General features: G+C 32.3%; 1 protein-coding gene across 1 annotated transcript in view; it reads right to left on the bottom strand.

Moving 5' to 3' along the window:
* Positions 1-371: 371 nt before the first annotated feature.
* The window catches only part of Kcnj3 (potassium inwardly rectifying channel subfamily J member 3), a 149234-nt gene continuing 127338 nt past the window's right edge, over positions 372-22267 (bottom strand). The window contains exon 3 of the mRNA XM_004835933.3: positions 372-3546. Coding sequence (XP_004835990.1) covers positions 2960-3546 — 587 coding nt within the window. The 3' untranslated portion in view covers positions 372-2959. The remainder of the gene's footprint in view (positions 3547-22267) is intronic.

The following is a 22267-nucleotide window of genomic DNA, read 5'->3' as shown; positions in this document are numbered from 1 at the left end:
CTGTAACAAGAGCTATTTCATGAAAATATTATAAAAAAGGTCTATTTTCCAGTTGCTAAGTAGAGTTACTCAGTTCAATGATCACCTTATGTTTTCTTTTATCCTAGCCACAACATTGGTGGACTAAAAATTATTCTGGCTTAAATTGACTTTTACTCTCCTTAATTTAAGCTCTTACAACTTCCTAAAAGGGAAATACTGAGGTTTATTTATTATTCGTTTAATAAAATGTGTAACTTTTCACTGCTGACACGTCACATACTGACTGAATAAATGTTATGTGAAACCATTTCAATAAAAGTCCTTCAGTCTGAAATATATGAAACAGATGATTTAGCTTCGAATGATCTGTGTCAAAAAATCAGCAAAAGGAAAAGAAAAGCAATTCTTTATTTTTATCCAAATATATCATACTTCATAATTTAGTTAGTTTGAACATAAACTTTACCATATATCATCCAAACCAAGACACTGTAATAGTGAAAGGAGTGCTACTAATTTCACAAGTATAACAGATATAAACTAGAATTTTCCTGGGTAGACTGAAACTAGAAATAGGGGTTAAACTGCAATTACATGCAGAAATTATACCTTTCCCACACATGTGTGGAAAAGATAAAATATCACTCACTTACATTAATTAATTTTGGCAACAGTAGCTCTTTCTCATTTTCATGTCTCTGTTCAAGTATTACCCACCTCCCTAAAATAATCAATTCTTATTCCACATTTTCCATATGTCCCGCTTGTTTCATTCCCTTAACTGATATTTTGACTGTCTGAAATTGTATCTTGTGCTTTGGGCTGTCTCTTCCCCACTCTCCTACTGGTTTGCACTATTCATGAAGAATCACCTCCTTGGATTTAGTCATGCTCAAATCTCTAGGAACTAAATAATGTTTAGGATATAGAAGGCATGCAAAGGTTTTATTGAATGAATGAATACATTCGGAGAGTTTGTTTTTGGTTCTTCTTGGTACCAAAAACAAATTACAATGACTCTCCAAAGTGAATTATGGCTCTGTTTAGTTTTAAGGTGTTGGACTAAACGATCTATGCAGTTGCTTCCACTGCTAACACATACATCATGCCCTCTATCCTTCTTTCTCACTCTGCTATTTCATTTCTTACAACCAGGAAGTAAGAAAACTTGGCAATCAAGGGATAGGGCAACTGCTCTATTCACAGTAGATGAATTCTCAAGGTTGATCACTGTGCCAGTAATGATTCCCTGGTATATGTTTGCACCTACAGAATTTGGTTGATACAGAGGTAGCCAGAAGATATTATAGTTAATAATATAATTGTTGATATAATAATTTTCCAATAATAAAATCATCACTAGAGTGCTAAAAAACAGGAAATGATAGAACTCTAAACCAGTCATTAGTGATTTATAGATTAATGAGAACTGAATTAATTCTGGACAGACTTACATTGCAATACCTAAAGTTTTATAGGAAAAGTTATAGTATATTGATACGGAGCCCTTCTAAATTTTCATAAAAGTCTGTCTTCCAAATCTTTCTCTACTGACCAACAGTTTTGATTCTCACTAATGAATCATGAATATTATTAGATCGCTGGCTTAGAAAAATAGTACTGCTAAAATTATTTGAGTAAACCATGGATCCAAACACCAATAAAATCAGTATTCACCAAAAAAATTGTATAATATATTTTCAATTCATCTCATGTTAATTTCTCCCAGGTCTTTTGAAACACACCTCTTTAACTGTGAATGATAGGCCTGGGATAGGATCCCCAGGTGAAGAAAAAGTCTATCTTCTTACAACAAATGCCATAAACAAGAGAACAGCATAAAAAAAGAGACTCAAATCGACATACATATTTTAAGCATTAAGTATTTATCATCTGCTTCATTGCATTGTCATGTCTCCTTAAAGATAAATTTTGTTTTTTTTTTAAATGAACAAAAGTACCAGAAGAAGAGTGAATGTGTTTCCAATTGATTCAGTTTGAAATAGGGGCCATTAACTATGCAATTTCCCACAGATTCTGATATACTCAAATATAACCTGGCTACTGACTATTAGAATAATTCAGTATTTGTTCAGAGCTCATATTTGTATTAGATCATTAAAAAACAGATTTCCAGATATAATTAGTCCAGGAATAGACAAATTCTCAAATTAATCAATATTTCCTCCCAGTACTAGCAATTTTGAAAACTCATGAGAAAATTTAAATGATATATCATGTACTGGAGTGCTCAAAAATTTACAAATTAAATATATAATGATTATAGTTTTGCAGGGCCATAAATAGCACAAACTTGTGTGACTTTCTCATGACAAAGTACAATTGAAAACCTCCTATGATCTTAAACAGCAAAAAACATTAAATCAAATTTTAAAATGACAAATAATTTAAGGCTAAAATATTTGGTATTAATAATTAATGCCAGTAGCTTTTCTAGTCTAATAAAGTAAACATGCACAAGAACTACAGTTTTGAACAAAACATCACAATTGTTTCAGATATATATGTATGTATGTATGTGTATGTATATATAAATGTCTGTGTATGTGTAGTTTTATCACCCTGAAAGCTATCCACTCATGTTTGGCTTAATACATATTTTAGAAATGATGGAGAGAGTACCTCCCCTTTAAATATATATTTATATATTTTCCAGAATGTACAATATAAATATGCCATATATAAATCATGCCATAAAACTAAATGCAAAATTTGCACATTATTGCATGCTTGATGTGATAATACATGCCCATTAGGAACTTCCTCATGATGTCCTCCCTTCTTAACTTTTATTTTCTGCAGAGTTGCAATACTTGGGAATGGAGAGATCTCAAATATGCTTATTGAACTGGGGGAAAATGAACCTTTCAAATTTGTTAGGGAGGATTATCTCATCAGCCAAATATTGGACTATATCTAAATCAAAACACTAAATAATACCTAAAGGGGTGTTTTGTTATGTGAAACGGTCAGAATTCATTTTTCTTAATTTGGCTGGAAGATTTCCTTCCATCCTGGCTGCTCCTCCAGCCATCTTTTGAAGCTTTGGTGGCAAATCAGCCACAGACTGACTCATGGGATCAGACAACATCTTGGTGGTTTTAGATACCAGTTTTTCTTCTGAGTTTCCAGGAACTGAACTTATTCGTTGAAGTTTCATGGGCAAATCTCCCAAGCTGTAGGCTTTTTCTGAAGTTGTAGAACTCATTCTTAAGAGTTTTTTGGGAAAGTCTTCTCTTCCGGTGATTTTCTGCAGCTTTGATGGAAGTTTTGTGCTAATGTCATCTAGTCCATCTAAGCATTCCACAGAATTGTGCCTTTCTTTGCTGTTAGTTATGGCTGGCGCTATTAAAGGGGATGACATGAGAAGCATTTCTTCCTGCTCTTTCACACTGTAAGGTGGGGTAGGGACTTCAAATGTTGCATGGAACTGAGAGTAATCAACTTTAAAGAATCCTTCTTCTAAAGAAATTACAGGGAAAAAGCGATGACCCCAAAGAACTTCATCTTCAGTGTATGATGTTCGAGCTTGACAAGTCATCCCTACAAGTAGAAAAAAGAGCCCTTGATGAATTATGCATAGTCCAAGCACATGTAAAGGAAGATTAATAATTCATTTACTCACTTATTCATCTTAGTAGATTAAATGACAGAAGTTTTACTATACCTTAACAACTTTGCTACATATACTTTCTTCTAATGATAAACAAGGTGCTCACACTGGTTATGCTGAAAGGTTCATACATCATAACATAATCCATTTTTTTCTAGTCATATACCAAAAGAACTGAGCATAGATTAATTTCAGAATATATATGTCTGTATAAGGAGCTAGATGGAGAAATTATGTAATCATTTTCTATCATTTAAGAAGCAATGTGAGATGTGAAATAAACTGTACATTTTATTGTACAGTTAATCCACATTTTACCACTCAGTAAACTTAAGAAAGATACTTGAGAATCACTTTCTTCTTATTAAAGAATAGAAAACACCACCTGTTTCATTCTGAGCATGAATAAAATAACACTTACAGAATAATAAAGCATGTCACATAACATCTACACATAGTTGGCTCTTAATAAATGAGATCACTTTTTTCTCCTCACGTGGTGAAAACTTACAATGGAAGACAAAAGGACCAAAAATAACTCTCCTAAATTAATAAAAGACAAACATATTTCTATATCAAATAATGAAAATTTACCATGGTTATTCTGTTCTTGTGGACCTATAAAGCCAGAATTAACTTTTACTTAAGTTTTAAAAATTTAAAGTGCTAAAATCAGTAATCTGGGTCACTAGATATGCTCTAAGAAATTCTAGAATTGAGTCTTGGATATCAATTATGAAATGTACTATTTATTTATTATGTTGCTTGGATACCATTTACCACTTGTTACTCTGATTCACATAATTTTATTCTCTTCAAAAATTACTTACTTAGATTGAGTTATCATCAAATCCATCACCCTCTGAATACTCATTTTGGAAAGACTGAAAGTACATAAATTAAAACCATGTATCAAGTTTCAGTCTTACATTAGTCAGAAGTTATAAGTCTCTGTAAATAGTAAAATTCACCACTCTCCTCTTCCTTTATTATCAGACTTCTATCAGAGGCTATTAAAATATAAAATGATACATGAATTTAAAATCATCCTTTCAATAATTAAGTGTAGTTTAAACAAGTAATGACTTCTCTCTTCTTTCATTTCCATTGCTCCATCACGTAAGTGATTTCTATTGTTTTTAGGTGATAATTGTTTAAATAAAGAAATATTCTATGATTTCCTTCCTGGATAGTAATCACAAATATAATACTTACAATTAGGATCAAATGCATAACTAAAAGTCCACATAAAGATTTTTTAACAAATTGAATGTAAGTTTTTACTTTATTAAATCTTTCCAATATCTGGCCTAATGAATATTATCAGTTGTATATAACATAAAGATTAGTTATCAATATATGCCATCTTTTTAGGTAGATTAAAAACATATATAAAAAAAAATGCCCGTCATGTGCCAGAGACAAAGCTGGGTGCCTGCTCTCTATTTTGTTCTAATCCTGATAGTCTTTTAAAGAAGACATTATTCTATCTATTGCATGGATAAGGAATTCAGTGCTCAGAGGGTTTAAGTCTCTTTACTTTTCTTAGGTACAGATTTACTAAACTGTAGAGAAAAATCTTGGTATCATTCTAATTTCTCTTTGTGTATGGGGGATTTACTTTGCACGATGCCTATAATCTTTTATTTAATCACTCTAACTGCCATGGTGCAAATATGACTGTGACCAAATATGAGGATTCTTAGTAAATACTAAGTCAAGAATAGCCATAGAAACAAAGGAGAAAAATGAACTAGCACACAGAGCACAATTACGTATTTTCAATTTTCTAGCCTCTGATTAAATATTTCAAAAGAAAAAAATTATAAATTACCATTCCATCAGAAAAGATTAAACATATATTTCCTAAGTTTTTGGAAAATTTTCCTGATAGAGAAAAGAACCTAGACAGCAAATACGTCTTGTTCCTATCCATTAAGTTATGAAATAAGAAAACAAATAATGTTGAAGTACCCTTGAATTTTTATCCAAAAGCAAAAACTCTCTATGAATGTATAAATTCTGTGTGTATCATAATTTTAATTTTAGAAAAAAGATCAGGAACATACTTTTCCCATTGACTGGTAATATTTCCCTTATAACACTGTTTTAACATAAAGAAGTTTCTTATTCCATTAAAATTTATGGAATAAAAACGTGTTTCATTAAAAACTTAAAAACAATTATCCAACACAATGGTCCACACTCAGCATAATTTGGTGTTTAATATGTAAGGTAGGTTGGTAGGTTTGTCTTTTGATCAATATAAAATGTTGACAGTTAAGTAAATTCAGTTCATAAACTCTGTTCCATTTCTTACAACAATTGAGTAACTACTGAAACAAAATTTGATGACAACGACCTAACCTATCTTTTTGTTTGGTTGGTTGGTTTTTGTTGAGGAACACCAATGAACCTCACCATCATTATAGGAGAATGCTGTCCCTCCTCTCACCTTCAGTCCCTGTTGCATCCACCACTCTATACTAGGTAAGGTTTAGATAAACAGTCTCTCCTATTGATTGTGTGATATTTGCTGTGTCACAGCATCCAGTCTGTGTGTGTATGTGTGTGTGTGTGTGTGTGTGTGTGTGTGTGTGGCTTTTGGTTATACTGTTTTAACTACAATATACCCATCTTATATGGGTGACCCATTTGCCATCTCCGGCTAAAGAAAAGAATAATAACTGACTTAGAAATATTTAAAAAGTTTAATTAAGAACTTGTCAGATAAGAACTTTTTTGCCATTTCATTAAAAACACTTTAAAAACCTTTTATTTGAATAAACATTTGAGTTTCATGAAAGAGAGGACTTTAATGTGGTGTAAAGGCAGAATCAGGAAAGGAAAATATCAAAAATAAAGACGCTGGGCTGCCTCACCTCTAATTCAAACAGACACACTGCTGCTGGAATATAGCACATTTAACAATTATATATACGCTTTTTAATTTGTGAATCAATGCATGGAATACATTTTTCCCACAAAAATGTTTTTCATCTAAAGACTCAGAAGTCCCAGCTATTTCCAGTAGCAGCATCTGCTGCTTTGCCAGTTTCCACAGAGATGAGCTCATGTTGATTTTCACCACATTTGTTCCAGTCTGGGATCTGGTTAAAACATGCAAACAGTCATCTTTCCAGCTAAGAGGTGCAATCACATAGTACCCTTTCAATAGTGGTATTCACCTGCCTTTACTTCAAACTAAGTAATATTATCAGGTATGAATTTAGGATTGGATTATCTAAAAATAATTTGAATTAGAGAAGCAACTATGAGATAAAGCAGTCTAGACAGAAGAATGCTATGACACATTCATATTCTTAGAAAACATAATTATATCTACTTTAAAGCTTCTCAATTAAAATTTACATTTTATTTTTGAGCACCATTTTAGGATAGTTTTTGCAAAAAGAAATAGGCTCTCGGTTACATCTTATCTTAGTTCATCATCTAAACTGCAGATTGGCAATGACAGACTTTTTTTGTTTTTCAATTTATAAAGCTTTGAAATTGTTACTCATATATTGATTTCAAATTATTAAAAAACTGAGGTAAAACTATATTTTAAACTAAAACAATGATCATGCATTATAAATGTCTTCTATTTGTATACCTACAGCCAATGAAATTGTGAAAGGAACAGCAGAAAATCAAACAAAAGCAAAATTTCTTGGTATGATTAAGATACTCTCATAAATTATTTTAACCACTTGCTGCAAGCCTTCTTAATATATCCCATTTTATAGTCTCCCCTGCCATTAAGTATACTTAAGAAGAAAATATTGAGAAGCCCTAAAAGTTGGGAATATAAGTAATGTAACTGTTTTTCTGCTTTAAAATCTTATCATTACATATAATGTCAGTTTTTAAAAAGAATTGCTGATATCTGGGGCCTTTGAATTTATTTTATCTACAAATATAGGACAGATTACTAACATATCAAAATTCTCCACAAATATTAATCCATTATCACTAAACTTCAGGAAGACTAAAGACACAAGAAATCACTATATGAAAATGGAAACAGCAGTCTTTGTGTGTGTGTGTGTGTGTGTGTGTGTGTGTGTGTGTGTGTTTAATGTGGATTAAACTCAGGGCTTTGAACATGGTAGCTAAGCACTCGACCACTGAGCTACAAGTTTACTCCTCCCCTTTTGTGTGACAAAGTCTTGCTAAGTTACAAAGACTGACCTCAAACTTGAAATCTTTTTGCTAAGCCTCGGGAGTACCTGGGATTGCAGACATGCACCACTATCTGGTTCACACAGCAGTCATCCTTAATCATTGCCTAAACACAAACCATAATTCTGTGCCTGAACTTTCAAACTCACACTAAGTTTATAAAAGAGGCTATTATGAATGCTAGTTTATAAAAGAGAAGTCAATTCCAGAAAGATTTAGCTAACTCTTACAACCTATGTAGTAGTGAAATTAGTAACTAAATTCACATATTTTTCAAATATATAAAGTTATTGCCTCACATTTACCTGTTTGTTGTGGAAAGAAGAAAAGTTAATTTCATTTAGTGGGATACAAGTCTCACCTCCCATTTCAGTCAAAATCATACACTCACATTTCACTAACAATGTTTACAAATATTTTAATAAGAACACCTGAATACCTGTTTCCACTGTAGATGTTGTAGCACCTTAAATATGTTAATAATCAAAGGCTTGATTCCCCAAAGTTTAAAGTTTAGATTTTATTTCTTCCATTTTCTCCCCTTAATTTAGGGTTATGGTTAGGTTCTGTTGTTCTTTTCCTTAGCTTCTGGTAATCATATGGGGAAAAAATTCAGTATAGGTACTGGGGATTAGCAATGAGGTACAATGTGATAATAAACAGTTGGAACAGAATTTTGACTTTTAAGTTAATATTCTTTCTATAACGTTAAAAAAAAAAAAAAAAGGAAAACCAGGGCCGGGAATTTCGCTCCGTGGTTCCATCGCCCGCTTTGCGGGCGCAAGGTCCAGAGTTCATTCCCCGGTTCCAAACAAACAAACAAACAAAGGCAAACCTCCTTCCGTTAAGCCATAAATTATCCATCAGTAATATATGCGTGGGATTTGTGTCAAGTATCTAAGCACTTACTGCATGCTGTCTTGAATCCTCCAACACTTAGAGAAAGTTACTGCTACCCTCTTCCCATTTTTTAAAGGAGGAAATGGAGCAACGAAACAGTTACCAAATAGTATGATTACGTAGAGATGATGAGCTGCAATCTGAATTCAAGAAATGGGGCTGGACAATCCATGCTTTTAATCCCTATGTTATACTCTTCCTGCATCAGATTGGGCTGTGTAGTCGGAGGCAGGAATAAGAGTTTAGCATTAGAAGTATACCACCAGATGTTCAACTGAAAATGTCTGTTTTGGGGTATAAACGTGTCGAATCTGTGATTTAGTGGTTGGAAACCCAATTTGCTGTGACAAAGACAAAAATAAGACATAACAAAAATGAACATTTCTACAGAAATGAACACCAAAAGCATTTTGTACTGCTCTATAGAGTAAGAACTCTTCTGCCAGAAAACCCTAGGATCTCATACTCTGAACCACTTATATTGTTTGTTGAACTTTGGGAAAGTTTCTTTGTCTCCCTGAGTCTCTGTTTTTCTGAAAACTAAATTTAGGATAATAACAATATTTATGTCCTAGGATAATCAGGATAGCTTTATGAGACATGTTTGCATGAGACACTGCTTGCATAAGTATCAGCTCTTATATTTACTATAGCTAATAAAACATGGAGAAACATGGGAACCAAAATACCAGTAAACTTTTAAGAATTAAAATAATGAATGAATCATATTTTGATTAATCTGCAAAATGCTATTTGCTTATGTTCCCCCAGCTATTGGTTAAAACTGTTAATTATTAACAATAAAGGAATAGTGACAATATTAATTTCACAGTACTTAACCATGTGTCCAACATTGGGCTGTACAAACTTTACTTATTTATGTCATTAACCATCACAGCCACACTGTAAATCAGATTTTATAAATTCCATATTTCAGGGAAAATACTAGATCTTGGAAAATTCACATAAGAGAAAGTTAGCAGCTGATTTATGTCCAAAACTCATACTAACATTCATACTAACATTTAAATCTAAGTTTTCTTTTCTACCTCATAATTTCCTTAATTATAGGGGACTGAAATCTTATCAGAGAATTAAAAACTATTATTTATATAAATATGCATGTATATTTGAAGTGACTAGGAAAATCACCCATTTCTAATATATGATACATATTTTTCAATTTTCTTTCTAAGCAAACAAAATCTTTAGGTTTTTCCACACTAATCCAAATCAAGGAGTTGTATAGAATAATCATTGCTAGTATACTGATGTCTAAAGAAAGCAGGTCATGTTTTCCCTACAGGGCATTTGCTTAGAGTGCAAAGCATAGATTTGAACAGACTCATCCAATGTTAATATTAAATCCCAACTCCAATCCTTATTAATGTGTGACCTTGTGTAAACTAATCACTTTAAACTTCAGTATTATCATCTCTGAATTGAGCCCTATCCTATTGGTTCTCTATGGATGTCGTGAGGATTAAAGTTACATAATTGCATGCACAATAAATGCTGCCTATTTTCTCCCAGAAAAGTCCCTAAATACAGACTATATGACTGTAGGTTTTATTTGTCACACATGCACAGACACACATATACAAAGCTGATGGATTTAACTAAACTACACATTATTTTTTTCCTTAAATCTATTTTGTCTTTTTTTATTCAAATTAGTAGTTGATTTTATAACTGACCAGCTGATAATAGCATGCAGAGCATGCTGCCTATCAAAACATGGTCTTCTAGTTCACACTTCTCTGAAGATTATTGAGTAAGGCCTGTATCTGTTTCTTCTAACATGTTTCCCAAATTTTACCCATCCCCCAAGACACAATAACTGTGAGGCACATTTGGCATTCTCTGACTGGTTCCTTATTACATTGCAGTGAGCTGAGCCCAAATTTAAACTACAAACTTTCTGAAGAAGCTTAGGATTTTAAAGTCTTATTTATAAAACATAAATACACTGTGTACTCCACAGTTCAATAATTCTAGGGTTACTAGTGGCATAAAGTTCTTCTGGGATACAAGTTGCAAAGCCATTAAGAATACATAAATTGCAGTTTTCAAATAGATAGAATCCCTTTAAAACTGAACATATTATGCCCAGCCAGACTGTCAGAAAGAAGTTTCTGGTAGGTATTCAACCCACTATTATCTCTGTTATTTACAAGTACTTGATCTTACAATGTGTTTCAGACATCAGTTTGACATTACTGCACAATCTAGGTCAAAGAATTCTTAAAAAATAAAAATAATAAAAACCTAACTACATTTCTTAGAAAATTAAGCTTCAAAGAGAAATTGAGTAACTGACATTTCAAATATAATACTTTAGTTTTCTAAATCCCCAGAATAAAAGCAAAAAAAAAATTTAACAATGACCAACATAACAGATTGCTAGGGTTTCAAACAGGAATATAAGTTCAAATGTCAGTGATATATATAGCATATAATATGAAATGTATAATAAGAGTTCCTGCTAAAAATATATTTATGACATCATTATGTGAAATCATGAGAACTTTGGATATAGATGTGAGATTATTACAGTTTGAATTTTTAGATCATGTATGAGTTATTTAAATGATCTGAAGCTTAATTGCTGTGAAATATTGTTAATAATAAAGGATGATAAACCAGGTGTGGCGCACATGCCTGTAATCTCAGCACTTTGGAGGCTAAGGCAGGGGGATCACCACAAGTTCCAAGCCAGCAGGGCTACTTAGTGAGTTCAAGGGCAACCTGAGCTACATAAAGCGTCCCTGTATTAAAAAAGGATAAAAATATTTAATTCATAGGCTTATGAACATAAATGTTGAAGTCTATTTATGGGCCCATCACAGTACCTGGTAAATTACAAAGTTTGGATCATTGGTAACTATTATCAATCATTATTATTATTGGGGTTCCAATTAATTAAAAGACCATTTTAGATATGTTTTAAATAATTATTTAGTGATCATCTCTTTTCTCAGAGTCCATTGAGAGCAAATAAAATAATTTTCCCCTTTTTACTCTCTGCCAAGTTACTAAAGACCATGTTAGTCTATATTCACCTAGAGTATGAGGAAGTGTGCATAATTATACACCTTATGAACCTAGTCAAATCTAGTATCACTATTGATCTTGCCTTCCTTGAACAAATATAACTGAAGTTTATGCAGCAACTCCCCTAGAAAAATACAATTATTTGACCCAGCTATTCCCCTATTGGGTATCTTCCCAAAAGAATTGAAAGAATCATACCACAGCGATATATGTGCACCCATGTTTATAGCAGCACAGTTTGTAATAGCTAAAGCTTGGAAGTAGCCCAAGTGCCCATCAACTAGAAACTGGATAAAGAAGATGTTTTTTATAAAATGGAGTACTACTCAGCCATAAAGAATGAGAAATTAGAGTCATTTATAGCTAAATGGATGCACATCGAGGCCATACTCTTAAGTAAAATAAATAGGACACACATGTGTAAATACCAAATAGTTTCTCTAATGTGAGAAACTGATAGTGTAAACAAGGGTTAAAATGATTTAAATGAATAATTGATAATTTGAAATAGGAAAAAAGGTCCAAAGATGAAGCGGTGAAGGGAGGGGAAGGGGAAAGGAAAGGAGGGAAAGGAAAAACTATGAGAAGAGAAAAAAAAATAGAAATGATGTTTATGTAAATAGGGAAGGGTGGAGGGGGTGAAGGGCACACAAGTAATGGGGAAAAAATAAGAACCAATATACATCATGTACCGGTACAAACACCCAATGATAAATATAAACGAATTGTATACCTAAAATGTACCAATAAAAGAACTTGAGGAAAAAAAATAAAATAAAATGGAAAACTAGAAGAAATGGACTGATTCCTAGATACATATGAATTGCCAAAGTTAAATGAAGAATATATAGCAATTCTAAACACCACAATTACAATGCATGAAATTGAAAATGTAATAAAAAATTTATCAACAAAGAAAAGCCTAAGTCCTGATGGTTTCACTGCTGAATTCTAAAAGACATTTAGAGAAGAACTATCACCATTATGCAAGATCGAACTAGGGTCCTTGTGCTTGCGCAGCAAGAGGTGAAACCACTGAGCTAAATTCCCGGCTCACCGCCATTACTCTTGCCATTACTCTTTAAACTCATTAAGGGAATTGAAAGGGAAGTAAGGCTTCCAAATTCATTCCTGGAAGCAAGTGTTACTTTGATTCCAAAACCAGAGTAAGACCCAACCCAAAAAGAGAACTACAGGCCAATCTCCGTAATGAACATAGATACAAAAATCCTCAACAAGATACTGGCAAACAGAATACAGAGGGTCATCAAGCAGATCATACACTCTGACCAAGTCAGATTTATCCCAGGGATGCAAGGATGGCTCAACATTCGTGAATCAATGAATGTAATGCACTATATTAAGAGAGTCAAGGAAACAAAACATGATCATCTCAATAGATTCAGAAAAGGCATCTGACAAAATTCAAAACTTATTCATGATAAAAAGGCTACAGAAAATTGGAAAAGAAGGTCTCTATCTCAAGCTGATTAAGACTATTTATGAAAAAACAACAGCCAACAGCATACTAAATGGTCAAAAACTGAAAACGTTCACACTAAAATCAGGAACAAGACAAGGATGCCCACTATCAGCACTCCTGTTCAGTATAGTTCTGGAAACATTAACCACAGCAATTAGAAAAGAGAACAAAATAAAAGGAGTAAAGATAGGAGAGTAAGAAGTTAAACTGTCATTATTTGGTGATGATATGATACTTTACATAGAAGACCCAAAAACTCAGCCAAAAGACTTCTAGACTTAATTGACAGATTCAGCAGAGTAGTTGGATATGAGGTCAACACTCAAAAAACAATACCCTTCTTATACACAAATAGCAGACTCACTGAGAGAGAAATTTGGGAAACAATTCCTTTTATACTAGCATCCAAAAAATGAAATATCTAGGAATCAATCCAACAAAGGAAGCAAAAGACCTCTACACTGAAAACTACAGCACTCTGAAAAAGGAGATCAAAGAGGATATAAGAAAGTGGAAAGACATCCCTTGTTCCTGGCTAGGAAGAACTAATATAGTGAAAATGGCCATACTTCCAAAACTACTATGTAGATTTAATGCAATGCTGATTGAAATTCCAACAATATACTTCACAGAACTAGAAAAAACAATCCAAAAATTCATTTGGAATCAGAAGAGACCAAGAACAACAAAAGCAATTCCAGGCAACAGAGACATGGCTGGGGGTATCACAATCCCCTACTTGAAACTATACTATAAAACCACTGTGATAAAAACAGCATGGTACTGGCAAAGAAACAGACCCAATGATCAGTGGAATAGATTAGAAGATGCAAAAACAACTCTAGACATACTCAGCCACCTCATCTTTGACAAAGAAGCCAACCACCCTTATTGGAGGAAAGATAGCCTATTTAATAAATGGTGTTGGAAAAACTGTACTTCAACCTGCCAAAGACTAAAACTAGACCATACCTATCACCATGCACTAAACTAAAATCAAAGTGAATTAAAGATCTAAATATTAAAAGTGACATAGTAAACTTGGTGGAAGATAAATTAGGAAGAACTCTTTAAGACATTGGCATAGGAAAAGACTTTATGAACAAATCCCCAGTAGCATAGGAACTAGCACAAAGAATCAACCACTGGGATCTCATCTTATTAAAAAGCTTCTGCACTGCAAGAGAAACCACCAACAGAGCTAAGAGAAAACCTACAATGTGGGAAAACATTTTAGCAGCTGTATCTCAGACAAAGGACAACTATCTAGAATATATAAAGAACTGAAAAAAATCAGACCCCCCAATTCAAAGACCCAATTCAAAAATGGGCATCTGAAATGAACAGACATTTCTCAAAAAAGTAAAAGTAGCAAATAAATATATGAAAAAATGTTCAACATCACTGGTCATTTGAGAGATACAGATGAAAACAACACTGAGATTCCACCTCACCCCAGAAAGAATGCCTACTATCAAGAAATCATCCAATAACAAATCCTGGCAGGGGTGTGGGGAGAAAGGAACCCTTCTCCATTGTTGGTGGGAGTGCAGACTGGTGCAACTACTGTGGAAATCAGTATAGAGAAACCTCAAAGAACTAGTACTACAGGTCCCATTTGACCCAGCTATTTCCCTGCTGGGTATCTTCCCCATATAATTAAAAGAATCACACAAGAGTGATATATGTGCACCCATGTTTATAGCAGCACAGTTTGTAATAGCTAAAGCTTGGAAACAGCCCAAGTGCCCATCAACTGGAAACTGGATAAAGATGTGATTTTTTAATAAAATGGAGTATTACTCAGCCATAAAGAATGAGAAACTAGAGACATTTATAGCTAAATGGATGTATATTTAGCCCATACTCTTAAGTGAAATAAATAGGACACACATGTGTAAATACCCAATAATTTCTCTCGTGTGAAAAAGTGAAAGGGTAAATAAGGGTTAAAAGGATTAAAATTAATAATTGATAATTTGAAATAGGAAAAGGTCCAAAGATAGAGGGGTGTTGGGAGGGGAAGGGGAAAGGAAAGAAGGGAAAGGAAAAATTATGAGAAAAGAAAAAATGGAAACGAAGTCTATGTAAATAGGGAAGGGTGGAGGGGGTGAAGGGCGCACAGGTAATGGGGAAAGAACATAAGAGCTAAGATACATCATGTACAGGTACAAGCACCCAATGATAAATGTAAACATATTGTATACCTAAAATGTACCAATAAAAGAATTTTTTTAAAAAAGAAAAGAAAAATACAATTTCTCTGCTGTGTTGACAAGGCACTGCCTTCAGGTCTCCATGTCACTTATGGGAGTGTAAGAGAATTTGCCAAGTTCAATTACACCTGAATATCATTTCCTTGACCTATAGTGAAATGGCATTCCATTCTCAAGCCACTGGTTTTTGGATTTTTTCTTCATCATACCTATTAAAACATGTGTCCTGGTATAGTCAATTATAGAATCAAAACCAAAGTTACCTAAATCTATCCATACAATATTTTTTTATTAGCAAGATATGGCTTTGATTTCCAAATCATCTTAATTATATAACATAATATAATCCAGTTACTGTCAGAGGAGACCCCATGAGAGTGAGCGCAGAAAAGATTACTTTTCAAAAGGAAAATGTAGTTAGTTTCTCGTTTAAAGAAACAGCGCACAGAATATCTGTTAGGAGATGCTGACATCTAATTATGTTGGATAACATTATCCATAGTCATAAAGAAGTAAAAGCTTTTAGAAATATTTTCTGAAGCAGTAACACACATATCAATTTTTTCTAAATGTTACATACAAATTACATTAATTAAATGCTTATATTAATCCCTATTTTTAAAGATATTCTTAAAACTGCTTTACAATGTCATGCATTACAATGTGATACTGACATAATATAAAATTTAAAAAATTATTTTCTAGCATGTCTTCCTACTTTCTTTATAGTCTAGTTCTAAGTTACTATTACAATCTCTTCAAAACTTTTCACAATAACCACAACATGTAGTAAAAATATGTGCTAGATTATAAATCTTATCTTTGCATATAATTCAGTTCTCTCTTAGCAGTGAAGTACAGTATATGTCAGTCTTTTTCTCAGATGAAAGATAAAATTACTAGGACATCAGGAGATGAAGCAGCATGTCCAAAGTCACATGACATGAGATAGTTCTGGGAAGATACAAACCCAAGTCTTTCAATTCCATAGCCAGACTTTTTATCCATGCTACTCTGCTGCACCTGTCTTAAGCGAATTACTTTGCCATTGGATAAGAACCACTGTTTTCTGTTCATATTATTTGGTTTATGCTGCTTCAAATGTTTGATATTTTTCCTTCCATTTCTCTACTTGTTGATGATTCCTTACATTTATTTCTTTTATTAAGTTTATTGGTACATTTTAGGTATGCAATACAGTTATATTAATCATTAAAGTGCAAATAAAATGCATGTAATTCTACAAAGTATTTCCTGATTTTTCTATTCTGACTTAATGTCTTTTAAATACATCATAATGTCACACAGATACGCACATGAGTGCATACACCCACATTCTTCACACACTAGGCCCTTTAAGTGTTTCCATGTCACACATAATTAACTTTAATCAGTAATAAATTTAACATTTATTAGTTTATTAAGCATCTGTTTTCTGTCAGATATTCTCCCAGGTGCATAAATACAAGCTCCTACAGGAATCATTTCAATTTACATTATTCCATTTTTAAATCAATTATTGAAAGATGAATGGTAGTTCATACGCACAATGTGAGAAAACAATATTCTAGGATAGGGACAAGGTAGATGCAGTCATAATTAGCTGCACCTGAATTTAAAATACGGCTTCCATCTGTTGATTCATTATAGCTTCAATCACACATCAGAATTAGCTTTCGGAGGGAGTTCTTATTCAACTTACCTATCTAGTACCACCCAACAGTACTAGCTAGTAGATGCTCAGTGTATTCCTGAGGAGATAACAGCAGGAGGAACAGGAGAGTAATAATTAAGTTAAAAATGTTAGTGGGGGAGAAGTCGACTTTTGTATGGTACAGATCTCACGTAACGGTCACCAATGTACTTTGCCATCCCTATAACAAAATCGTAAGGGAATAAATTATTAAGGTAATAGATACTTCCACTATGTCAACCTAGGTTAATTTCTATGCTTTATGGATGATGATATTTTTTTTCTGCCTTAGGGTGCTAGGAATCAAACACACGGCTTCATGCATGCTTCATGTGCCCCTGAGCTACATCTCCATCTCTAGATTATAATGGATTAATTAGTTTAACTCATGAACTCAAAAGTGACTTTAAAACATCTATACTAAGAGCTTCTTATATTTACTGGTGAAGTAACATGAATGTTAAAATAACTTACATTTAATACTATATAAATTATGGAAAACTCCCGAACAGAGAACACATATTTGTTATCATTAAATAACCAATTAGTTTTGTTTTTAACCTTTGTGAAACTAAATACTGACAGGAGTATCTCTAGAGACAATTACTAAGAGGTTAGATTTATCTGGATGTATCCACTAAACCACAGAACAATTAATGGGAAACTTTGTTGCAATTGGTCATTTGACCTCTGTTGAGTCTACCATTTTGGTGAAATTTCTATCCTTCATGCAACTAGCATTGATCACCTTATAAAACACTGAATAGCCATTTTTGTCTGACAGTTTAAAACTTGTTCGTATCCTAACTTATGACTCTTACTTTTTATATAGACTGCCACAACTTCTTCAATCACAAACTATAGCTATTTTTTAACATCCCCTTGGCAGAAACTCAAATACATGTTGTTTGCTTGCAGGCTTAGAACAGAGCTTGAATAAATATTTGCAATTCAGCAGTTGTTCTGGCTCTGTGCTTTGCAGTAAAAGGTCAGAGAATTTGGATTCTAATTTTGTTGTTATGCTATTTATACAGCCTAAATGAAAAGTATATTCTCTATAATTTTATGGGAACTATTTCTGAGTGACTTTTATTTTGGTCATTAAAAATGTTTCATAATAGTAATAATCATAAATATCTGATATTTTAACATATAAATTTTTTAAAGAAAAATGAATAATTGGTTTTAACATTTCTATGCAAGTTTTATAAAGGAATTTAACTTTTTCCTATGATATAAACCAGTATTTAAGGTCAAACTATTAAAAGTTTTCCTTGAGTACATAGCTTTGTATCTCCTTAGATTTTATAGCTATTATTGTAATTTTTCTTAATTTTATGTTAATATAGAAAATCACTTTAAAAAGTCAAAGGTATAATAATGATGAGGCAAATGGTATATGAAACATTTTTTATTTACATAGTGACTTGTTTAAAAATGATATTTTCCGAAAGGAAATAATAACCAAACTCTGTAAGTTTATCCTGAAATGTAGCACAATTCCTAAATTCGCCCAGATTTTCTCCCAGATTACAAAGTGAAAAATGATCTACCCACGGCCATTCTTTTAATATAGAGATTCAGTGTCTAGAAGAAAAATTCTCAAATGGTCTGGTGACATTTTGGGGAAATTTTAATCATATTTATCTTTTCTTTTTTCTTTTTTTTTTTTTTTTTCTTTTTGGTACTGGAGATTCAACTTGGGACCTTGTACTTGTGAGGCAGGTGGCAGAATCAATGAGATAAATCCCCAGCCCTGGCCCTTTACAAAATATTTTGGCATTTATGAACAGAATTACCTGCATCATATAAGTTATGCTAAGATATACAATAAATAAAGCTGTCTAATATCCAAACTTGTTAATTTTGCAAAATAGCGTATCCAAGTCTTAAAAAACAAAAACAGAAAAAAGCAGTGAATTGAAATAGGTTGATCCATCTGGAATATTGGACATTAAGTGCTCTGGCCAACTCTCCACTTAAAACACATTAGATAAAAATAGTAATTGGTTAAAAAAAGTCAATTTTGTGACCATAGATATCCACAATTCTGGTATTATTTTGGGGCCATTCTGAATCAGGAGCTACATTCTTTTTTTTATTTTAAGAAGCACACTGGAACTTTTAATTTTCTTTTTTCAGGCAGACATTATATATATTTGCAGAAACATTCCAAGGTGAATATTTTCACCGAATGTATTTTACAATAAGTAGTTCTTTTTCTAAAATATATATATTCACATGTCCTAAGTTTATTCTTGATTCTTCCTTTTTTCCTATTCCCTTCCCCTCCCTTCAACTTCTCTTCCCATCCTTATTTACAAAGCTTTGTTTCAATTGTATCCTTCCTTTCTTTTCTTGTATATCTTTACAGTTTTAATATATTTTTAACTAATGGTGTTCATCCTTAAATATATTACTTTTTGAACAAAGAACAAAACAAAGAATCTAAAAATAACCTAATGCCATGTAGTTACTTTAAGTAATATTTTTCTCTGTTTAATAAAAATCTCAGAAGACAACAAGGTAATGTTACGATTAACTTGAAAAAATTACATATATTGTCCATGATTAAATCCTCTTATATATGTTGATGTAATTATCCATTTTTTCTGATGTTGCTAATAATCTATGTATTTATTTGTCAAATGTTAAACTGAAAGTTAGATAAAATGACAGAAATTTGTAAAGGATTAATAAATAATTGTAAAACTACTTTAAGCCAAATAAAAAAGAAGAATGTTGCAATTACTGATATTAAAAGATGAGAAGACAAGCTGGTTGACAAGGTGGAAAGAAGTGAGTTTTGTTTCAAATATGTTATTATAGAGCAACATAGATAATTATAATAATACCATCCAATATTTACTGCATAGATTCTACTCAAAACTTCATATGATAGATTCTATGCTAAAAACTTTAAATGATTAATTTTGTTTTCAGAATTTCTATGACATCATTATCTTCATTTTCATGTGAAAAACTATATATAAGAAAATTAACAAAAGATCTGAACAGACACCTCACCAAAAGAGATATATATATAAAGAAAGAAAGATTGTAAAAAAATTGTTCAATATCATATGTCATCAGGAAACTGCAAATGAATGCAACAAGATACCAAGAGACTCTTTTTTAAAATGGTTAACATTCAAAACATTGACAACAACAAATGCTACTGGAGAAACAGGAATTTTCATTTGTTGCTGGGTAAAGGGGACACAAAAATGATATACCCACTCTGGAAAACAGACAGCCCATTTCTTATCAAAGCAAACATTCTCTTACTCTACTATCCAGCAATAATACTGCCTGATATTTCCACAAATAAATTGAAATTTTAGGTCCACATAAAAATCTGCACAGGAGTGCTTTATTCATAATTGCCCAAATTTGAAAGCCAGTAAGACCTTTAAGAAGTAAACAGATAAATAAACTGTGACACTTTCACTATGGAGTCAGTGATAAAAAGAAGTGAGATATAAATCCTCAAAAAGACATGGAGGAACCCTAAATGCATATTATTAATTAAAAGAAACCAGTCTGGAAGGCTACACACTATAGTATTTCAATTAAATAATATTCTGGGAAATCCAACTATGGAGACAGTAAAAAGATCAATGAGTGCCAAGGGTTAGGGCAGGGAGGGAAGAATAGGTAGGACACTGGAAAGTTTTAGGGCAGTGAAATTCTTCTGTATTGCATTCCAATAGAGGATACAACATATCATACATTTATCAAATTTCAGAATGTGTGACCCAAATCATGAACCCTGATGTAAACTATTTTCTTCAGTCAATAAGTATGTATCATTATTCAGTATGTATCACTGACAGATGTACAACCCTGATGATGAATATTGATGATGGAGGCCAGGGCAGAGTAGGGGAATTTCTAAGGAATCTTACCTCCGGTGTAAGTTTGCTATGAACCTAAAATTGTTATATAAAAAACAAGAAAGAATTTAAAATGTCTAAAATATGAAAATGAACCTATATGTAAAAAAATTAAATGATTTGTTAAAGTTCATTCAACTCAGAAGTAGTGGAACCACTTTACTTCTTCCCTTTGAGTTATTCTGTAGAGCCCTTATCTAAAATGACGTCACATTAAAAAGTGGGACTACATGCAATGATAAGTGTTTAAAAGGTATTTAAATTAAAACTTAACCACTAACTCTTGTCTTAAAATTATGATTACTTCAATTCATGAAGCCATAATGAAAGGGTTTTTACTGCAGCCCTATTCACAATAGCCAAGAAATAGAAAGAATCTAATTGTTTATTAACTGATGAATAAAGAAAATGTGATATACATACACAGTGGGACACTATTTAGTCATAAAAGGATGAAATTGTGTTATATATGACAACATGTGTGGCCCTAGAGATCATTATATTAAATGTAATAAACCAAGAGTAGAAAGACATGTACCACATGGTCTCACTCATATGTGGAATCTAAATCATTGATTTCATATATGTTAAGAGTAGAATGGTGGTCACCATAGGCTGGAGAACAGAGAGCAAAGGAGGCATGGAGAAAGGTTTGTCAATGGATTCTAAGTTTCAGTTAGACAAGAGTAATAAGTTCTGATGTGCAATTAGATAGTAGGGTAACTATAGAAAATGGTAATTACTATATATTTTAAGCTAGAAGGAAGTGACTGCTTTCTTCATGAAGAAATGATAAATGTTTCTGGAGATAGATAGATATGTTTAACTTGATTTAAATATGCAATCCAAGCATATATATCAAAATATCACATAGTACCATAATTATCTAATTATCTGCATTTATGTATCATTTAAAAATATTTAATTAAAAATAAAAATAAATATAATTTTAAAACCTTTTCACAACTTGTTATTAAAAAACAAACAAGAACTTGTATAATAGTCAAACCTTTTATTTTGTTGTTTTTAAATTTGTATGTCCACAACATCCTGCTCCACAAAGTCAGTGGAGGAGAGAAAGCACATTTTCTGTCTTCTAAGCTAATTTCCACTAGTCCACTATCAAAGTTTCCACAAAATTAAATTATGTAACTATTCTTTATTTTAAAATCCCCTCTATAATTTGAAGCCATTAGCTTTATTTCAAATACTCAATTCTCTCTG

The sequence above is a fragment of the Heterocephalus glaber genome, unplaced genomic scaffold (genome assembly GCF_053883595.1).
Source record: "Heterocephalus glaber isolate CG9 unplaced genomic scaffold, H.glaber_assembly_v1.0 deba00000347, whole genome shotgun sequence".
Taxonomy (NCBI): Eukaryota; Metazoa; Chordata; class Mammalia; order Rodentia; family Bathyergidae; genus Heterocephalus; species Heterocephalus glaber.
This window is presented reverse-complemented; position numbering and strand designations above follow the sequence as displayed.